This window comes from Helicoverpa armigera, chromosome 20 (genome assembly GCF_030705265.1).
Source record: "Helicoverpa armigera isolate CAAS_96S chromosome 20, ASM3070526v1, whole genome shotgun sequence".
NCBI lineage: Eukaryota > Metazoa > Arthropoda > Insecta > Lepidoptera > Noctuidae > Helicoverpa > Helicoverpa armigera.
Window position 1 is genome coordinate 9,302,680 of NC_087139.1, and position 20,050 is coordinate 9,322,729.

The following is a 20,050-nucleotide window of genomic DNA, read 5'->3' on the forward strand; positions in this document are numbered from 1 at the left end:
AAATAGATGTGTTTGGAGCACGCCGCAGACCAAATAATGGTGCACAGCTACAGTGAACTGTCGTGCTCCAAACTTTATAGATGTCATGTGCACGCAAAGAAAAAAGTCTACCAGGAGGCTTATTCTATAAAACTATTCTAAAAATATTTTTCATTACCTTATCACAGTTATACAAACAATAAAACGAATGGCATTAAGAAAAATGTCAACTTTATTAACTAAAATAATTACTAAATTCTACATATATCATACAAAAATAACTGACAAAACAACCCGTGAATGGAAAGTCGAGCTATTATAATTTCAATGTTAACAATTTATTATCATGACTGGAATTACAAACTAACTGAGTATAAGAATGTCAGAGATCGGTTAATTTAACGGAACAAAATGAGATGCAGTGTCATAATGATTTGGAATAAAAGCTGGTCAGATATAAGACTGCAGTAGCCTAACGAAATCACGCGAAGGCGGGTTAAAAGTAACAAGGGAACTTTCTTTTATAACGCCAATCTTAAAACAGTCAAGTAATTTTATAAAACAGGACATGGTTAAACATTATTACATCTAAATACCAAATCGATCGTAGTTTCCCACGAATACATATCTACAAAAATATCATTAGGTGTACTTCAATATTTTCCCAAAAATATTTACGATTTTTTTAACATACAAAATAAATATCTGGGCAATTTAAATACAACAGTTATACATGCAAAAAATATACAATTCTATGAAGTATTACAAGATCTGTGTCTGTCCTTGCACACATTTAGATTATGGCCGGCATAATGTAATAGTGCATTTGTGATGTGCTCATTGAAATATTAAGTGATCACAATTGAATTACATATAAGTATACACTGTAACATGATTATAGACCTCGAATTTTATCACAATTTGCAGTCTTTGAGTACATATTAAACAACAGGAATAAAACGTCGTTACACTAAAATGATTTGGCACAATATCGTAGAGACTAGGTTACAACTTAATGCTACTTATCTTAAGATAAGCACAAAAGTGAGTCTCGGAGTATCCGCCTAGATCACAGACACAACAAATGTAGAAAGCCTAAAATTAGTTCAGCCAACCTTATTGATGAGTTCATCGCATATGGCCGTCAGCTCCTCGTTTGCCTTGGTCTTCTGCGCAAGGGACTCCTCAAGCGACGTGATGTGGAGCTCTTTCCTCTTAATCATGGCATTCAGCTTCAACACCTCCGCCTCGTGCGTCTTGTTCATCTTTTCCAACTCCTGGTTGGCGTGGTTGAGTTTGGACGTCGCGTGCTGCTTCAGTAGTTCGTAATTATTTTGCATCTTCGCTAAGTTTTCTTCGAAATCTTTTATGGATTTCTTATACTTGTCTTCATTTGCCTTGCAGTTGAGTATCACTTGTTTACTCTTCTCGTACTTACTGTGGAGGTCGCTGAAGGACACCTCCATGCTAGCCAGGTGGGCAGTCTGTTCGTCTCTTTCGTTGATTAGCTTTATTCTCTCCTCCGCGTGCCTCTTCTTATCTTGAGCTGTTTCCGAGATCAAACTAGCTATCGTCCTCTCATATTCCTCGACTACAGCCGCCATGCTCCTATTGATCTTAGTCTTCTCTGCTAGCCGGTCGTTCAATTCGTTGATCTTCTTTAATCGATCCCGACTTTCTTCTTCTAAGCCTTTGAGGTGAGATTCTAAACTAAATAATCTATCTTTTAATTCTTGACTTTCAGATCTAAGACTGTATACGTGAACTTCCTTCTCGGCTAATAGCTCTCGAAGTTGTGAAAGAGCTGAGTCGGCTTCGTTCTGTTCTCTCGTGGCTTGTGTGACCGTAGTGTCATGCGGGAGAGAAGTATTGCCACTCAGAGACAGTAGTCTGTCAATAACGGCCATGGCAGGAGACGTGAATGTAAAAGAACGCCTGTTTGATCTGTTTGGTGTCAATGACTTATTTCTAGGCGTGACAGTGTTAACAGCAGGCGGCACGGCCATCATAGGCTTTGATACTGTAATGTTAAGGTCATCGTTGAATTCCTCGCTCACATCCATGTTTTGGGTAACGTTCAAGTTAGAAGGGCCCGCAATGGGAGATTTAATTTCCGGCTGTGACATCGCCGCTTTTGTAGGAGTACTCTGCCTTTTCTGAACCTTGTTCAAAGATGCAACCAAGCTGTCAGACGAAATAGACGACATCCTCTTTGCGAAAAGAGGATCAAATTTAAGGAACAAACTCTCTTTACCACTGTCGACCACTGTGTTACTCTTATTCTGATTTAAAAGGAACTCAAAAGCTTCAGCATCTATGAACAATTCACCGTTATCTAGGTTTTCTTCATTTCCTTGTGGTGGCAATTCATTGAATTGCATCATGTCAACATTTTCTCCATCGAAATCAGACATTTTATCGTCTGTATTCAAATCTTCGGCTTCCAAGAACGGTCCCTCAACGGTGTCCTCATCTTCAGTATTAACTTCTTTAATTGTAGCATTTTTGTCATCAGTAGCTCTAGATGAAGTTGTAGTATTGTTACTAAGATTTCCTGAAGTATCTTTTTCCATTAATTCAGTCTCTATTTTGTCATCAGTTGTTTTTGGTGCAACTTGTGATTCAACATGTTCTAACTTTGAAGTAAACATGGAGCTATCAGGAGAATTTCTTATCTTACTTTTGGTAGCAAAAGGATCTTCCATGTTGACGCTCGGGGGTGGAGATTGTCGCATTTTAGATTTTGTTGCAAATGGATTAAAGTTCATGTCATCAATTTCAGGCAAGTTGAAGACATTTCTTGATTGGAAACTTTCGCTTGATGATGTTCCTGCAGAAAAGTATGCAGATTGTTCTGATGACGAATTGGTTTTCAATTCCTTCGTCAGAGCTGTGGTAGATTCATCAGATTCAAGTAATTCAGTAGAGGATAGAGTAATAGGTTGTTCGATTTTATCTTCTGATTTAATTTGTTCTAATTGCTGTACTTCATTCGTTATATTTACTGTTTCCTCATGTTCAACTTTCACTTCTTGGATTAATTTGTCTTCTTCTATAGATACACTGCTAGGACCCAAAGCCACTTCAGATGGCAAGTTTATGTCTCCACCAGCAAAAGTCTCGACAGGTTTTTCAGCTGGTTTGTCCTCAACTGCTCCGCTGAACGTCGAGTTGAATTTTCTCTTAGGAGCAACAGGCTTCTTCCTTTCGGGCTGTGATTTTCGCCTATTATTATCCTTCTTGGGCATAGGCTTTTCGATGCTTCTAGAGCTTGCTTTTGGCTCAACAGCTTTATTAGGAGACTCTAGTGAAGGCGACATCCTAATTTTAGTTTTCGTGGCGAATGGATCATCTATCTCATCAAAGTTAAAGTTGTATCCTTTAGAAGCAATAGGGGGAGAAGCCGGTGGGGTACACACTACTCTGCCACGAGTCGTTAACTCGGTTTCAGAATTTGAATCTGTTTTCATATCTGAGATATTTTCAACAATTACCGATACGAATGGACTGTTGTTTTCAGAAACTACGATCTCATCATCCGCAGTTTTAAATTCAGTAGTTTCATTGACTGGGATATCATCTGGTTTAAGAAGTTGTACTTCGTTTTCTTGTTTTAGAGGCTCTGTAGGAATAACATCAACGTTAGTTAGTTCTGGAACAACGGAGGTATTTTCACATGTTTCAACAATATCAGTTACTGGAATCGCATTTATTTGTTCATCAGCAGGTGGCGCAAGTGGTTCTTCACCAACAACATTCATTATTTCATTGATAGGTTTATCTTCCTCAGAAATGTGTGCATTTGATAAAAGTTCAGGCATATCTTTGCTAATAGATTTGACCATCATATCAGGAACAACTTCATTTGTCACGTTTCCAGAACTCTCTGTCAAAACCGTAGGTTGGTCAGCTACAATCTCGGAAGTGTTGGCAACAGATTCAATATTTTCTATATTAGGTAAAATATTAGTCTGGTTAATAATATCAGGTAAGGGTTTAATACCTAATACACTTTCATTGATATCCATTGACATATTGCCTTCACTTTTATTATCTTCAGTGTTACAAGTCACTGTTTGATTAAGGCACTCAGTTACAGTTTCAGTCTTATTCATCACATTAACAGCTTCTTCAACACGATCCATTTCATCAATTTGAACATCTAACTTGTTCAGTGATACTTGTAATTGCTCAGCTACTGATAGAGTTTTATTCTTAACATCTACATCAGCAATATCTGGTACTGGTTTTAATACATCACTATCTAACACCGGCGCTTCATTTTGATTTGTATTTTCTCCATCAACATTTGTAGGTTCTTGTGGTAATGTAGCTTTATCATCAATGCTTTCTTTCAATATTGGTTCCTCCTGTAATACATTGGGTATTGTCTCAGTTCCTGGTTCCAGATTGTTAGGTGTGGTAGAAGTCTCAGTTGTTACCTCAATAGGTACATTCAATTCTTTCTCAGTGTCATCTTCATCAGGTAAAGGTATTTCAGCAGCGAGCTCAGTCATTGATGATTCTTTAACAGGACTAGATATGATTTCATCATTAGGAACAGGTGTTGGCTTGTCTTTTGTTTCTTCTTGTGTTACAGGACTAGGTAGGGTTGTTACTTCATTGTCTATTGTGATTGATTGGTCTTTTTCAATAATATGAGTAGTATTGCCAACAGTTTTGTCAGAATCAATATCCTTTGTAGTGTCAAGAGTTAAAGTAGTGTTCTTGATATTTGCAGATTCTATCTCCAATTGAGTTTCAATGACTTTATCTTCCATTACAATAGTTTCGTTACCACGTGACAAACTTGTCTCGGCAATTGATTTTTCTGATACCTCAATGGGTATATTTTCAACTGTAGTGTTTACATCTTTTAATTCTTCATTTGTTGTTATTTCTGCGGCCGGTTCTAAAAATGACTGAATGTCATTTTCTAAAGTTTTTGTTACATTTGCATCTTCCGACTGAACATCTGTTGTAATATTACAAACATCCATAGTTTGATTTAAGGCAGGAATATTTTCTTGTGTTGACAATGATGTTTCTTGAGATTCACCAAGTATTGTGATTTCATTTGGTTCTTGGGATTCTAGTTTAATCTCGCTCGGTGTAGCTTCTTTCATAGTTTCAGGTTGAGTTGCTGGGTCTTGTACAGATTTCACCAAGGTTTCAGAAATCAAATCCTCAGGAGTTATTGACAAAGTAGCATCCAATATATCTTGTGTAGTATTCAAAATTATTTGTTTCAATCTAGAGGCACTACTAGTGCTAGTATTCTCTTTAGCACTTTCTGTTTCTTTCGACAAATCCAGGTCCTGAGTTTGGTTAACTACTGGAGTTTTGTCCTTATCTTCCAGTAGAGATTCACTCTTAGTGAATGTAGTTTCACAGTCAACAAACTCACTGTCAGATTCACCAGCTATAGTGCCATCAGTCTTGTTACCGAGTACTTGTGTATCAGTCATAGTTCTGTCCCTTATTGAGTCATTGTAGGAAATATCCATATACTCCACAGTGGAGTTCATATCATCTTGCACTTCGGAAGGTAATTCTACATTGTGACCGGTGGTAGCTTTGGTTTCAGTTGGTGGTTGAAAGAATAGCTTATGGATTGGAATCCGCTCCTGACTGAATATGATAGTGGTCTCATCCTTCCACTGCAGTTCCTTTTCCAGATCATCATTAAAAACTATAGGTTCCTTGTTAGGGCTGTTTCGTTTTGTTGGACTCGCTTCTTTTTTTCGATGAGCGGCAATTGGCGTGGAAGCCAACATGGACTGATCTACTGATGTTGGTGGCTCAGCTGGGCTGAGTATGTCGGGTTTTAATGTATCTTCACTCTCAGGAGGAATGGGACTCTGTGATGATCTGAACATGTTGAGAACACTTTTGAGTCCTCGCATGATTGGAGAAGCACTCTCATTCTTGTGTTCTTTGGTTGGTGTTGTTGCCTCAGGGGTTTGAGCTGCAGATGATGACACACTTAGCATAGACAAGTTCTCATCATTGTCAGGCGGACCACAAACAGTGACAGTTATATTTGCATTATCTTGAGTTATTGTAGAATCAAGTGGCCTAAGTACCGATGTGTTCCTATTACTATCAGCAAATTGTTCTGTGGAGATGGCTTGCAGTGGTAAAGCTTTGTGAGATTTTACTGAACTGTCACATTTTGTCATTGTTGAATTTAGTGAGCGGGTTAGATTATTCTCATTAACAGTGCCATTTAAAGTGTCATCACCCGCGTCTAGGTTTCTATTATCAAGACAATTAGCTGTGTAGCTTTTAGACATAGGTGAGGAAGCCGGAGTAATGGAATACCTGAGTTTCATGTTAAGTTCGGAGACGTCCAACTCTTCGTAGCCTTTCTCCGTGAACGGCAGCACATTGTTATGATGTAAACTGTTCTCTTTGTTGTCGAAATCACTGTCAATGTCCATGGGCTCAGCGTGGTGAGCCATCTCGCAAGTCCACTAGCCAAACACTCGGAATGTCACTCGTCAACACCACACGAACTCCCAGCCACTACGGACGACCCGCACTTGATATTCTCTCTTCCACGCGTTTATCTGGAGTAGAGAACAAAGAAAAAATCAGTCCAATGTTTACAGTTAACCGATTTCAGATAGTTTCACTTAGATTTCTAATACGTAGTAGTACAAGAGCGACGCGCGTATGTATGTCATTTAAAAACAAAAATGTCGGTGATGTGAACACGCAACTCACTCTGAAAATCTATTTTTATCCTTTTTGTGTGGCACGAAACGCGACGTTCATTTTATGTAACGCGCGCACCCGAGGGAATCTTGCCAAAATGCGATGCAGAGCTGTTGAACCCAAACACAAATACACCGCCCGCTCCGAGACCGTTTGAAATCCGGTAACTTTTTTATAATTTAAAATGTCAGTTTACCTAAAGGTGCGTGTACATTAGCACATAACCGTTCAGTTACTTTTTGTAACCGTTACAAATAACTGGTATCACCATAAAAAAAAACCTAATATTTTTTGTGTTGACGTAGTAACTTACTTATTTTAATGTTTTCATTTGTATTGTTGGTACTTACTCCCATACCCAAGTTAAAAAGTAGCCCAAAGGCGTTTCTAAATAACCATCTATTTCTAAGTCTAATTTCATCTGAATCGGTATAGTTTAGTGACTGGATACAATTACATGACAATTCGCAAGAATATCAAAAAGAATTGTGATGAAACCGCAAGAAACAGCTAATGAAATTGAAATATATCTTGATCTTATCCCCAATGTACATCATAGGAATAACATATTGTGTCACTGTGGAAATAACTATAATTTAAAAATACGTGACTTGATATTATGAGAATACAAGGCAATGTAACCGCTACCTAAATAATTTCAGTGGTATTTTGCGATTTAGCCTGGTAATTAACCCCCATGAAACGAAATATTGTTTTAAATTGTGAGAGTTTTCTACACTACTCTAGGGCAATTAATATATTAATCTTAGTTAGTAAAACAATCTGCGTTGTTGGCAGACAGTCCGTGATTATAACTCTGTTGTTTATTTGTATTGGCACATAGCTTGTCAATCGAAATAATTGGATTTTATCGGTATTATAATTAACTGCCATCAATAAATCTGCAACTCCGCCAAACTACGCAGTGGTGATTGACTAACCCAAAAATAACAGTCACTTTATCACTATTTATATTACCTAGAATCTCCAAATAGCGTGTAAGCACCTTTACATTGTAACGTCTCGGTCATTGAATTTTACGTTATCAAAGTAAGTTATGAAACAAGATGAACGAGACATAAACGCATTGAAAATATTTTATTTACACGTAGTAACATTCAGGAAAATAAGGAACTTGATTTGTTATTGTTATATTAATAGTATCCATTTAAAAAAAAAACTAAATAGAATGGCAAAAGGCAAGCAGTCAATTAATAGTGTATGTGAATCACGAACTCCGCAAACGAATCGTTACTGTCAATCAGGTGTTCTGAAGGAAAACAAATAAAAAATAAAGAAGCTAATTTATGTAGTTAATTGAATTAAAATTAGTGCTGCACGTATTAGATATAAATTACAATGAACTTAGTAAGTATGTCCAACACATTTTGAATAAATTTTACTGCGTTGGAATGTCAAGGTTAACTTTATAACCTCAACGATATTGAAGCTCATTATCTCCGTAATTTACGAAGATACAATATGACAATATATTGCGTAATTCATGCAAATTAATCCATTTGCAACAAACAACGACTTTTTAGTTATAATTTTGTTTATCATCGCGTAGTTTGCTTTATCTGTGTGCAATTATGTTCGTCATGGTTCAGTTACGTAGCTAAAAGAAAAAAACTTGTTTTACATTCTCAAATGTTCTTTTAGTGCATGTGCGAGTGTGTCATAGTACACACGTATTTTGTGTGAATATATTTATAACGCTATATTTGGTTGGCGCCTCAAGTGCTTATGTAGTTAAGTTTTTCTATGCATCTGCTTCTAAATTTAAATAGTGCGAAAGCTGATTAAGCGCGGGTAATTTAGTTTATTTTTTCTAGTTGCCTTTTGCATAATTTAAGTTTCATAACCATAACCGGTTTATAAGTTATGTGACATGTGAGCAAAAAAGGGTTTCTGAAAGGTTCTGTTTTTTGCTTTGGGCCAATTAAAATTACTGTTACCCACTTGTCCAATTTATTTTTGTACTATCTTTTCGAAATACCTGTCTTTATATATTCTTAAAAAAATATTTGGACTAGGATTCAAGCCTCTTTTTAAATCCAATGCTTTCTTAATTAAATAATTTTACAGAGATAATTTATATAATATCAATCATAACTGCTACTTCTAGATTCGAAAATCAAATATAATTTTCTGATGAAGTTTATTTGTTTTAATACTAATGACCAATTTTTTATTACAGATTAAAATATGGAAATTGAGAATGACGTAACTGTGAAACTTTTGTTTTTCGCACGATCCAAAGAGTTGGCGGGAACCAAGGAGTCCACAATACGTCTCCCATCCAAGATCAGCTACAGTAAACTTTTGAACATAATCTGTGATAACTACAACTTGCAAACTATCAAAGACAATATATTGTTGGCTAAAAACGAAGAAGTTTGTGACGAAGACATTGATATTGATATTAAAGAGAAAGATAGTATTGCAGTAATACCTCCGATTAGCGGCGGTTAACACTTATGTGCCTAGAAAATAGAATATAGAAACTGCAGTATTTTTTCCTACAAAACGCAATAGATATTAGACTGATATAAGCACCTATAGAAATTAAGAAAAATATTGCAAAGATGGATCACTTAAAGTTGACATTTGATAAACTGTCAGTAGATGAGATTGCAGAGTTGGTCACTGATGACAAATGCGGAGCTGTGTCTCTTTTCATTGGAACTACAAGAGATAACTTTGAAGGCAAAAAGGTAATTTATTTTTTATTAATTTCATGTTTAACCATAGCATCTCATCAGCCTAGTCATTCCAACTATGTTGGGATGGTAAATAAATAATCTCATAGCATCATATATTCTTGAATTTCGTGATCAAAATGGCTGAACAAAGTGGGTACAGGCTGAGCAAGGCAAACACTAAAAATATTAAGAACTAGACTAGACTTTTCTAGACTCTACAACAGATTAAAAATAAGATCTTATCCTCACAGTACTAAGGTTTCAAATTGTATAGCATAACAAATCCTTTACATTGTTAGTAATTACAAGTCAGACAATTTGGGTGATAACAGTCTGATAAAGGGGTGATGTGATATTAATAAACAACAACATATTGTGTAACTTAGATAACTATTTTATATGTGGGTTAGGTTTAGTATTGATGGCTGGCTAGATTAGATAAAAGTATGTAAAAACAGCTTGCTATCTTGGCTAGAAATATACCTATATATACCTACTAATATTATTAAGCTTTGAGAGTTTGTTTTTTGGACGCGCCAATCTCAAGAACCACAGTCGAAAAATGATTTCAGTGTTAGATAGTCCATGCATTGGAGAAGGCTCTTTAGGCTAGTTTTTGTCCATGTGCCTGAAGTAATTTCCACGGGACGTGGGTGAAACCGCTGTGAGGCGCTATACATAATAAATAACTAAAAACGCGTGTAAAAAAGTATAAACAGCTAACAAGCGTTATCATTTGCACAAACATTGCGTCAGAAGAATTTATTTTGTTCCAAATCAAACAATTTCTGATGCTTCAATCAAATTTTTGTAATATAGTTTTTTATGCCTGAAAATAAAATCATTTAGGTATGTCTACAATAATTTCGAAAGGGGGCCGCATCCAACATAAACTTCCGAAAGAAGAAAAAGCAAGGAGTTTGAAAGGTTTTCCACTATATTTTTAACACGACAAAAATTCTAATATTATTATGTTCTGCTGTCTTCAGAATATTTTAATTAGAAAATACGAGTTTCATAAAATGAGCCTTGTACCTTTAAAACTAGTTACCAAGTTTTCACAAAGACTAATCGTAATGTTACTTCTACAGGTAGTAAGGCTGGAGTATGAAGCATACGAGCCGATGGCCTTGAAAGCTCTGAAGTCCATCTGTGAGGAGGTTCGAGACAAGTGGCCTGCAGTACACAGCATAGCTATATACCACAGGTTTGTCTACTATTGCTACATGCTTTGGTTACTATGAGTATATTTAAGAGGAAAAAGAAAAAAATATTTCTAGAAAACGTACTGGCTATTCCCCGCGGTTTCACCCTGGGAGAACCACTTCCTACAGCCGGGTAAAAAGGCCAAGGTCCCTTTTCAGGTTTTGGACTACCTGTGTATCAATATTATTACATAATTTTATTTAAATTGGTTCAGTTGACTTGGCGTGGTAGGGTGACAGACAGCGAGACTTACTTTCGCATTAAAACCGTAATCAAAATTAACAAGTGAAATAGGGTCGATAAACCTGTTTAGGAATTAGAATACGATTCTTACGTTTGAACGTCTTTCTATGCCTTTTTAGATAAAACAGCAATAGAAGGGTAAACGGTATAATTAGTACAAAAAAGTGAAAACCGAACCGACACTTTTCCTGCGTGACATTTTTTTGTAGCTAGTACCTACTTTTAAATGTTTTTAAGTCATGAATTGTTTCAAATATTGTAGAGGCCATTTCAGACACCTGATTAAACTTGAATATTTAAGAAATGTTTGATATACAATATTTATTTAAGTGACAGGAAAATATCATGTTTTGTTCTTATGCAAAATAGCAGCAGATGTGTTCCAAGTTCACATGAATACAGTATTATATCTTTATTATAGAACTAATTAATATTACTGTTGGCACAATACGACTAATAAATATGTATAGGTAAATATGGAATTCTATGTGTCGTGACAACTTGAAATTAATTGTCTCGTATAAGACCAGCACGTTTTAGACGACTTCCTACACCTTAAGGGGTATAATTAAAGTACCTAAGTACACGAAAAGCCTGTGACCATTTTAGGGTCCAACTTTAACATGACATCTGTACAAATATAATTAAGAATAAACATTTGTCTGTTTGAATCCTAAAGGCTCCAAAACTACTGAATCACTTTAAAAAAATCTTTCACTGTTGGAAAGCTTCCTTGTACTCTTGTTGTACTCTTCCCGAGTAACATAGGCTATAGTTTCCATGGAACGCGGGTGAAACCGATGAAAACAACTAGTCATTTTAAAACAGAATAAATCATCAGTTATCTATCGCCACTGCACTAAAGACCTCTCAATGTAGAGTTATTTTTATGCGCCGTTATCTCGACGCGCCAGTCTATCAAGTGAAATTACTCAATAACAATAATGTTGGTCAATATCACAGTATTATCATGATGACATGTATTTTAAAAGTTACGATGCTAGATAAACAACTATTTTTGGAAAATAAAAATATTCGGTAGATACGTATACATAATACAATTATCGCGGTTTTCTTGCGTTTTAGATGAATTGCTTGCATTCATCATCATCATCATCACCTCAGCCATAGGACGTCCACTGCTGAACATAGGCCTCCTCCTTTGATCTCCACAGAAACCTGTTGGAAGCGAGGTTGCTTGCATTACACTTATAAAAAAAAAAACTAAAAACACGCTATTCATGTATTTGTCATCAGAACTCTGAGCGTGTGCAAAATTTCATCCTAATCGAAGACCTTGAAGTGGTTCCAATTAAGATTCCAAGATTTTCTTACATACAGTTAGTTACAAGTGAAGATAATATAAGCGTGGTACAAAGCAGCCTTTGCCTCTGTCTCCAACCTACCTATGCCAATACACCGAATTTTTCTCAATCGTTTCAGCAGTTTTAGCGCGAATACATAAGTAACACACAGAAAGAATAACTTTCGCATTTAATTTTCAATATTATTGAGGATTCATTCCATTCTGTCCAAGTTATTCATTCAAATAGTACATACGAGTGTGAATGATATTTTTGACCATTTGAAACGTTGGTGTTGCAAGCACTGCTTGTCCAATTTAGCTTAATTGTGCTTGAATTACGCTTTTGCTAGTCACTGAACTACCGAATAATGTCTAGAGACATACCTACCTATACAATATTTGCTTTATATGTTTACGTCACAGTGTCAAAATGTTTAGCAAAACGATGTACCTACCTACATGATAATGCTTCTAATAAGCAGGCTATTGAACCTTGCATAATAGGTACAAAAATATATGACTTTGCATTTATACCTAATAATTAAGCACATATCCTTTAAAAATCCAGTAATAAGGGCTGCTTGGCGATACATCCAAGTGATGAGATGTCTCTACGAAGCCGCTACAATGTCCGTCCAAGTACAGAATCAGCAAACAAGGCCCATACCGTTGCATCGAGGAGTGAGACAAGGGGATGTTATTTCCCCGAAACTGTTCACTAATGCAATGGAGGATATGTTCAAGACGCTGAACTGAAAGGACGCGGCATCAACATCAATGGCGAACACATCTCTCACTTGAGATTTGCTGACGATATCGTCATCATGGCGGAAACGCTGCAGGACCTACAACAGATGCTGAACGACTTGGCTGAATCTTCTCTACGCATCGGCCTACGGATGAACTTGGACAAAACCAAGGTCATGTTCAATGAACATGTTCTACCGGAACCGATTGCGATACACGGCGCCGTTCTCGAAGTTGTTCGGAAATATGTATACCTCGGGCAGACATTGCAGTTAGGTAGAAACAACTTTGAGGACGAGGTGAATAGGAGAATTCAGTTGGGTTGGGCTGCATTTGGGAAGCTACGTCGAGTCCTAACATCGTCGATCCCACAGTGCCTAAAGACAAAAGTCTTCAATCAGTGCGTCCTACCTGTCATGACCTACGGAGCCGAAACGTGGACACTGACGGTACGGCTGGTCCACAAGTTTAAAGTCGCTCAGCGGGCTATGGAAAGAGCTATGCTCGGCGTTTCTCTGAGGGATCGCATCAGAAATGAGGTAATCCGTCAGAGAACCAAGGTCATCGACATAGCCCACCGAATCAGCAAGCTGAAGTGGCAGTGGGCTGGCCATATTAGCCGAAGAACCGATAACCGTTGGGGTAAACGAGTTCTAGAGTTTAGACCACGCCTCGGCAAACGTAGTGTAGGACGTCCTCAGGCACGGTGGAGTGATGACTTGCGCAAGACGGCTGGCAGGAGCTGGATGCGAGAAGCCGAAAATAGATCTCAGTGGCGTGCACTTGGAGAGGCCTATGTCCAGCAGTGGACTGCGATAGGCTGATGATGATGAATAAGGGCTGCGTGAATAGATATCAGTTTGATTAAATATATGGCAGTAAAATCGTGACTAGCTAAGTTTTTTGCGTTAACAATTGCCGAAGGTTAGATTACATTTGATTGTGCAATCGTCAAGCTGAAAATGTGTGTTGATAACCTTTGAACCTCAATCACCTGGGGCCATGTGATGGCAGTAGCAGGTGTTTACCAAAATCCTTTTTTTGTGGTTGCTAATTAAAACAGCATTTAAATCAATTCAGTGGTTTTGGTATGAAAGCCGGACATACAGACAGAACTAACTCATTTATAATATTAGTAAGGATTGCCTTAATTTATTGTAAGAAGGTGTATATTTAGTAATCGAGCAAGATTAATTAATATAATAAAGAGGAAACATTTTTTTGTTTGTTTGTACCCTAAAGGTACCGTAGCTACTGAACCGATTTAAAAATGTCTTTCACTGCTAAGCTAGAGCGGCAACTATACTATCTCCGAGTAAAAAAGGCTATATTTTGGTCCTCTCACGGGATTTAGTTCCACCGTCATACGAGTGAAACCGCGGGAAACAGCTAATAAGTACATAATGATATGAATCCATCACATGACGCCAGGGTCAGAGAAACGGCATTATAATACTCCTACTTCATCAATAGAAAATTACTTGTATCCTCTTCATATTACTGAGTTATTATTTTGAACTTTATTCTAAGGAAATAAGGTGTGTATTCCCTTGGTAGTACTATAATGATGGTTGTGTGAATACTGTATCGCATGTCCTCGGTTTTTATTGTTATTTAATGAAAAGGTATATTTATGTAACTAGTACCTACATCAATTGAGCGTAAAATGAAAATCATGCAAAGTACGGATAGTGTATTTATTATAGCTGGCTTCTTTAGTGGTATGGATTAAGTCGCATCTACTAGAAAAACCCTAAATTGTTATTTTAATGATGTGGTAGTGTACATAGGTTTACATCCAAGTCTTAATTATCCTTTAGAGAAAAAGGCGTATTTAAATTAATTTTATAAGAGGATTTTTTGTTGCTCAATTCTCCGAAACTACTGAACGGATTTGAAACATTCACTGTGGGGAAGCCACACTGTTCCCCGGTAATATTAGCTATTATTTATATGCACACGGGAAAAAGTTTCCCCGGGACGCGGATGAAATCCCGAGAAAACTTTATCAAAGAAACTCCCGTCTGTTATAAATAAATCTATCAAAATAACCAAACAATTTCTTCACCAGGCTCGGCATCGTCCCCTGCAGAGAGTCATCAGTAGTCATCGCGGTCAGCAGCCCGCACCGCAGAGACTCTCTGGACGCCGTCTCCCACTGCATAGAGACTCTGAAAGCCAGCGTGCCGATATGGAAGAAGGAGGTTTATGAAGGCGACGCGCCCGTATGGAAGGAGAACATTGAATGTGCGTGGTCGTCTAAACGTAGGCCTTGTAATGGGCAGATAGTTGGTTGAAACTGTTTGAGTAGCTCCTTTCTAGGGTACAAATCATGGAGAACAAAATGACTAGTGCAGATGTCATAATGCAAAATCTGTTAAGAAAGTAGCGTCACCAAAATGCGGGTGTCCGGGGGACGAAGAACGGAGCTGGCTCCACCCACACATTTGTTTTTTTTAATCAAGACCAATCTTCGACGGATGTGTAAAGGAACCCGAACGCCTTGTTCGTTTAATAGAAACTGATCTTTTTGGTCAAACCTACCGTACGTTACTTGACCTAAAAGAAGGCGTCTGACCTACCTGCCTTATGGCATCTCCGCTCATCTTTTCTTCCTCCGTGGAACTTCGTAGCGGTTTCGCGGGAGGGTGCTCCCGCCTCCACTTTATTTGTGCCCTAAGTCCAAGGAGGTCTAATTTAGTATATGGAGCTCTCACGCTTGGCTCCTTATAGGCCCCATTGAGTTAGAGAATAGCTACTTCAGCTCTTTTAGCTCTTTTTAGTTTTTGTTGCAACTCCTCAACGTCCCAAGAATGAGAAGTAGAACTTTATCGATCATTCGGGGCCTGCAACTAAGTGAATTATTATTCGAATCTTATACGAGTTATGCTTATCAGTTACAAATAAGTACATTTTTTATGGTTAGTTTTTTCTTGAATCAGATAACTTGTTTATCTATGTGATCTTATGTTGCTCAAGTTTGAAAAAAGCTATCGGATTCTAGGGTCTTGAATTAAAATCGAGTTGGGCCTTGTTATTTCATCATAAAATTTTGGAGGTCTGTAATGTGAAATATACTTTTTTTAAATTATGGAAAGTTACATTGCATACTGTTTGAAAATAGTATTGCGGTGAAAATTACTACTTCTCTAATCGGTCTGATTATATGTTTTTTTTTTGTTAATAGTATATTTTGTAAGGTTGTTAAGTTGGTTGTTTTATAAGTTTCTTATCGTTATTTCTTTGCCAGTGTATACCTTATAACATAGTGGTTTAGGGTTATTTTAGGCTATTCTTGTTTTAGTAGTCAGAAGCCAGAAAGTCTGACAACCAGTCTTACCAAGGTGTACCGGGTTGGTCGGTTGACTAGGTACAGGAGGTCAGATAGGCAGTTGCTCCATGTAAAGCATTGGTACTCAGCTACATCCGATTAAGACGGGAGGAGGTAGGGAAAAGGCTAGGCGGAAGATTGTGTTACTAGATACCTTATGAAAATACTAGTGCTCTAGATAAGGGCCATATTCTAAATAAAAATTGAATGTCGAAAAAGAAAGGCTGTGAGGTTAATATGGTTGCAAAAGATAGGCAAAAAATATAGTTCGTAGATAAGTAGAAACGTATATTAGTTAAATATATAAAATAAGTAAATGCATACAATGCAAAAATAAATAAAAAGTAGTTTAAATGAGGAGCTATTCAAACACTCATTTTTGTTTTTGATCATTTCTTTTTTTTTTTCAATTTTGCTGTTGTTATAAAACTTTATGATAATATTTTATATGTACATAGGTATTTGTATACACATAAAGCTTTTATTGGTAAATCGTGTTGCACAAATTCTCACATAAAACATTTAAGGCTAAATATATTTTAATCAATTTTATCTAGTTTTGTCACTGTCAACTTCAAACTATAAAATGAGACAATATGATATTTATTGATTATATGAAAGATTATTATACGTATAATGTGCAATATTTTGGGCCTTAATTAATGTTGCCATGGTTAAAAAGTTATATCAATATAATATAATATATGTATATTATGCTGAGCATGTATTTGAGCTTCCAAAAATATATAAAAACAAAGATGAAAATGAACTTGAAGTTCAGAAATGTTTTAGTGTATTAATATAGGTAGTTGAAATATTTTATAAAAATGCAATCTGCATGTAATGCATGTTTTATATCTACTTACAAGTAACCCTGTATATGTAATCCTATGTAACATGTTCTTATTTTTTTCCTAAAGCTTTTTATTTAAAAATCATATTATATTTAGCAAAAGTTTGGAAAGTTTTTTTTTGTTATTTTTTCTTCTACTGTTGTTTTACTGGCAATAAATTAGTTTTAAGTGAACAATGCAGTAATTTGAAATAAAGTTTAAAATTGTTTGAAGTAGTTTTCATTGATAACCGAGCTATCTGTTCCTCTGGTAAAGGTCTGATAAGGCAAATTCTAAAGATGTGAGGGTCAGTAGGTCACCTTAGGAAGTTTAGTTAAATATTATTATTAATTAGACAAGTTACAACTAATTTTTGCCCATAACATCTGCTTAGCCTTTTCCTACTAAGTTGGGGTCGGCTTCCAGTCTAACTGGATGCATCTGAATACTAGTGTTTTATAGGGCTTGCCTATCTGACCTCCTCAACCCAGTTACCCGGGCAACCCAATACCCCTATGTATAACTGGTTGTCAGTTTTTGTTGATAACATTAATGAAATAATATAAAACAATCTTGTTAATACTTCGACGATTGACGGTGACCTAAAGATCAGTCTATTGCTTTTCATAGACTTTTTCAATTCATCATTAGCTTAGCAGTATCTAAAAATCAATCTACATTTGTTAGATCATAAAATAGATAGTTTAGAAGAGATAAAGATATAATGATAAGAATATCCTTACATAAAGATTTTAGGTATTTAGTAAATTATTCGTAGCTAGTCTATCTAGGAATCTTGATAACAAATAAAAACTCAACATGGGTATGTTGAGTTTTTATTGCAGTAAACTCTTTCAGACTACTGCAAACTAACCTCCAAAAATCTTGCAGGCACAGTACCAGATTCAAAACCGATCCCAACTCCCGCGCCGCTCCCAGCCCCACCCGTAGACAAGACGCTGGTGCAAATCAACGTCTCCTGCGAGGAGTTGCAGCAAAGGATACAGAACTTCATGGAACGCAAGAGGGAACAAGTGAATATCAGTAATATACATGATTTTATACCGAACAACGAAGTGGAGTCACAAGAGACTGATACCTGTGCGAGAGTGAGAGCGCAGTTTGTAAGGAGAAGCGATTCTAAAGGACATTTGAAAGGTGAGGATAAAAAAATCGCTTCAAATATTACCTAATTAATGAAGTTTTTACTGAGCAGTTTCTTGCTAAATGTTCTCAATGCATTGTCTCTAAAGGTATGACTAAGCCTGCGGCCTTATGTGGGCGTGACAACTAGGGACTAACACGAACACTCCATGAACAACTGACGCATTTATTTATATTATAAAAGAGAATTCATTCTGTAATTATATTAATTTATACATACAAACATATACAAAAGTACTTCTTAACAGGTGTACCAAACATTAGCATACACATGTTTGTCCACGTGTCTCAGAAACTGTAAACCTTACAATAATTTACTATTCTACCACACAACCTAACACACCTGTTTCTACCACATAAAATTTACATCTATGTATCATAATCACAACACCCCTATTTTTCTCCCCCAGTCCGCAAAGTCCACAACGAATGGGGTCCCCAAACAGTGGCTGCAGCGGACATGTTCCCCGAACAGCCTGACAGCACGGGGCTTCCCTCCTCCATAGCGGAGCGAGTGATGGCCATAGAGAAGTTCCTGAACATAGGACCTGTTTCTAAGGACGTTTATAAACGGCTGAAGGTCATGGAAGATAAGATTGCGTATTTGCAGGCCGTGTCGCCTGAATATGCGCAGTTTTGGGTATGTATTTCATAGCCTATAATGTGCTTTAGTATTTTTGAGTGTCCTATGAAATCAGTAACTTATGTAATTAAATCTGGAAGATACGTTTTTTATTTCGAAAAAAAAATGATAATTTAATTCTTAAATGTGAGATAGGTTTCCGGTACATTCAATCTATGAACTTAAGTTTTTCTTCAACAAGCATCTACGATTTCGGCCAAGTGACTGCACTGCAAACACTACTGTGCATGCGCAAAGCGAAAAATGCCTGACTTCTGAGCGGCAAAGTTATTTGACGAGAGCAGTCGTAAACCTTGACTATCGTGGAGTTGCCACTAGCTAACTTCGGGCCCGCATTTATTCTAGAGAACTACACTTTATCTATCGTCAAACTAAAATAAATCCAGGCAAATTACTGCTTAGTAAACTATGATATATTTGTCCACAGAAAACTTCAAGAGACGCGGACGTGAAGCAAGAGGCGATGGTAGACTACACGTTCTCTGCGGAAGATATCGCTAAGAAAATTGAACAGTTAGAAAAGGGAATAATGTGATATTTTAATACTTTAATTAATTTCAATTAACAGCCAGTTTCTTCATCAAAAGTAAAAGCCAAAGTAAAAGTTAAAGTAATGTCCAAAGCAAAAGTTACGGTCAAATTAGTTTTTTCTATTAGTTTTGCTGTCACTTTAGCCTTGAAAAAACGAATTTGACCGTTACTTTTACTTTAGACATTACTTTGACTTTAACTTTTGATGAAGAAACTGGCCGTAAATGAAATCAGGCTTGAAACGGTCTCTGGTGATTGCCGTACATACAATAAACTGTATCGATTGAGATTTTAACTTTGTTATTTTATTAGTGATACTTGAAGTTGGTTAGTTTTTTACTGCATGTATTAAAAAGTAAAAGACACAATGAGAAATAAAAATGCTTTTAAAATGAACTTAACACTTTATTGTAGGAATTGATCTACTTATGGTATAATCACATTTATACTTATTACTTATTTTAAATAAAATAATAAGAAATAACATTGTTCTTTAATTACCTCATCCACACACTCATAATTAATAAATGAAATTAAGAAATCAAACTATTGTTTGTGGGTTTTTTCGCTTTTAACTTGTCAAGTAACTTAAAATTCATCCGCTTTTTTAATGTTCAGTAGGTGTTGCCCCATGCGTTATTA

The 20,050-nt window shown here is 36.4% G+C and overlaps 2 protein-coding genes across 6 annotated transcripts; one reads left to right on the forward strand and one right to left on the reverse strand.

The window, feature by feature from the left end:
- Window positions 1–192: 192 nt before the first annotated feature.
- Window positions 193–6,702, reverse strand: LOC110381944 (uncharacterized). The gene has a single exon (XM_021342381.3). It carries the CDS (start codon window positions 6,441–6,443, stop codon window positions 1,086–1,088), a length of 5,358 nt encoding a protein of 1,785 aa, XP_021198056.3. The 5' UTR covers window positions 6,444–6,702; the 3' UTR covers window positions 193–1,085.
- Window positions 6,703–6,720: 18 nt separating this feature from the next.
- Window positions 6,721–19,895, forward strand: LOC110381938 (molybdopterin synthase sulfur carrier subunit). 5 transcript variants are annotated; one of them, XM_064039927.1, is made up of 8 exons: window positions 8,163–8,511; window positions 8,900–9,416; window positions 10,496–10,611; window positions 14,978–15,153; window positions 17,962–18,228; window positions 18,645–18,874; window positions 19,305–19,439; window positions 19,630–19,895. In XM_064039927.1, the coding sequence occupies exons 2-7, from the start codon at window positions 9,288–9,290 to the stop codon at window positions 19,410–19,412; spliced, it is 1,026 nt and encodes a 341-aa protein (XP_063895997.1). In that variant the 5' UTR covers window positions 8,163–8,511; window positions 8,900–9,287; the 3' UTR covers window positions 19,413–19,439; window positions 19,630–19,895. The 5 variants fall into 5 exon arrangements, with proteins under 5 accessions (XP_021198058.2, XP_049704671.2, XP_063895997.1 ...); XM_021342374.3 differs by having other exon boundaries at window positions 19,305–19,895; XM_021342383.3 differs by lacking the exons at window positions 8,163–8,511; window positions 10,496–10,611; window positions 14,978–15,153; ... (2 more) ...; window positions 19,305–19,439; window positions 19,630–19,895 and adding an exon at window positions 6,721–6,862 and having other exon boundaries at window positions 8,900–9,277.
- The last annotated feature ends 155 nt before the right edge of the window (window positions 19,896–20,050 follow it).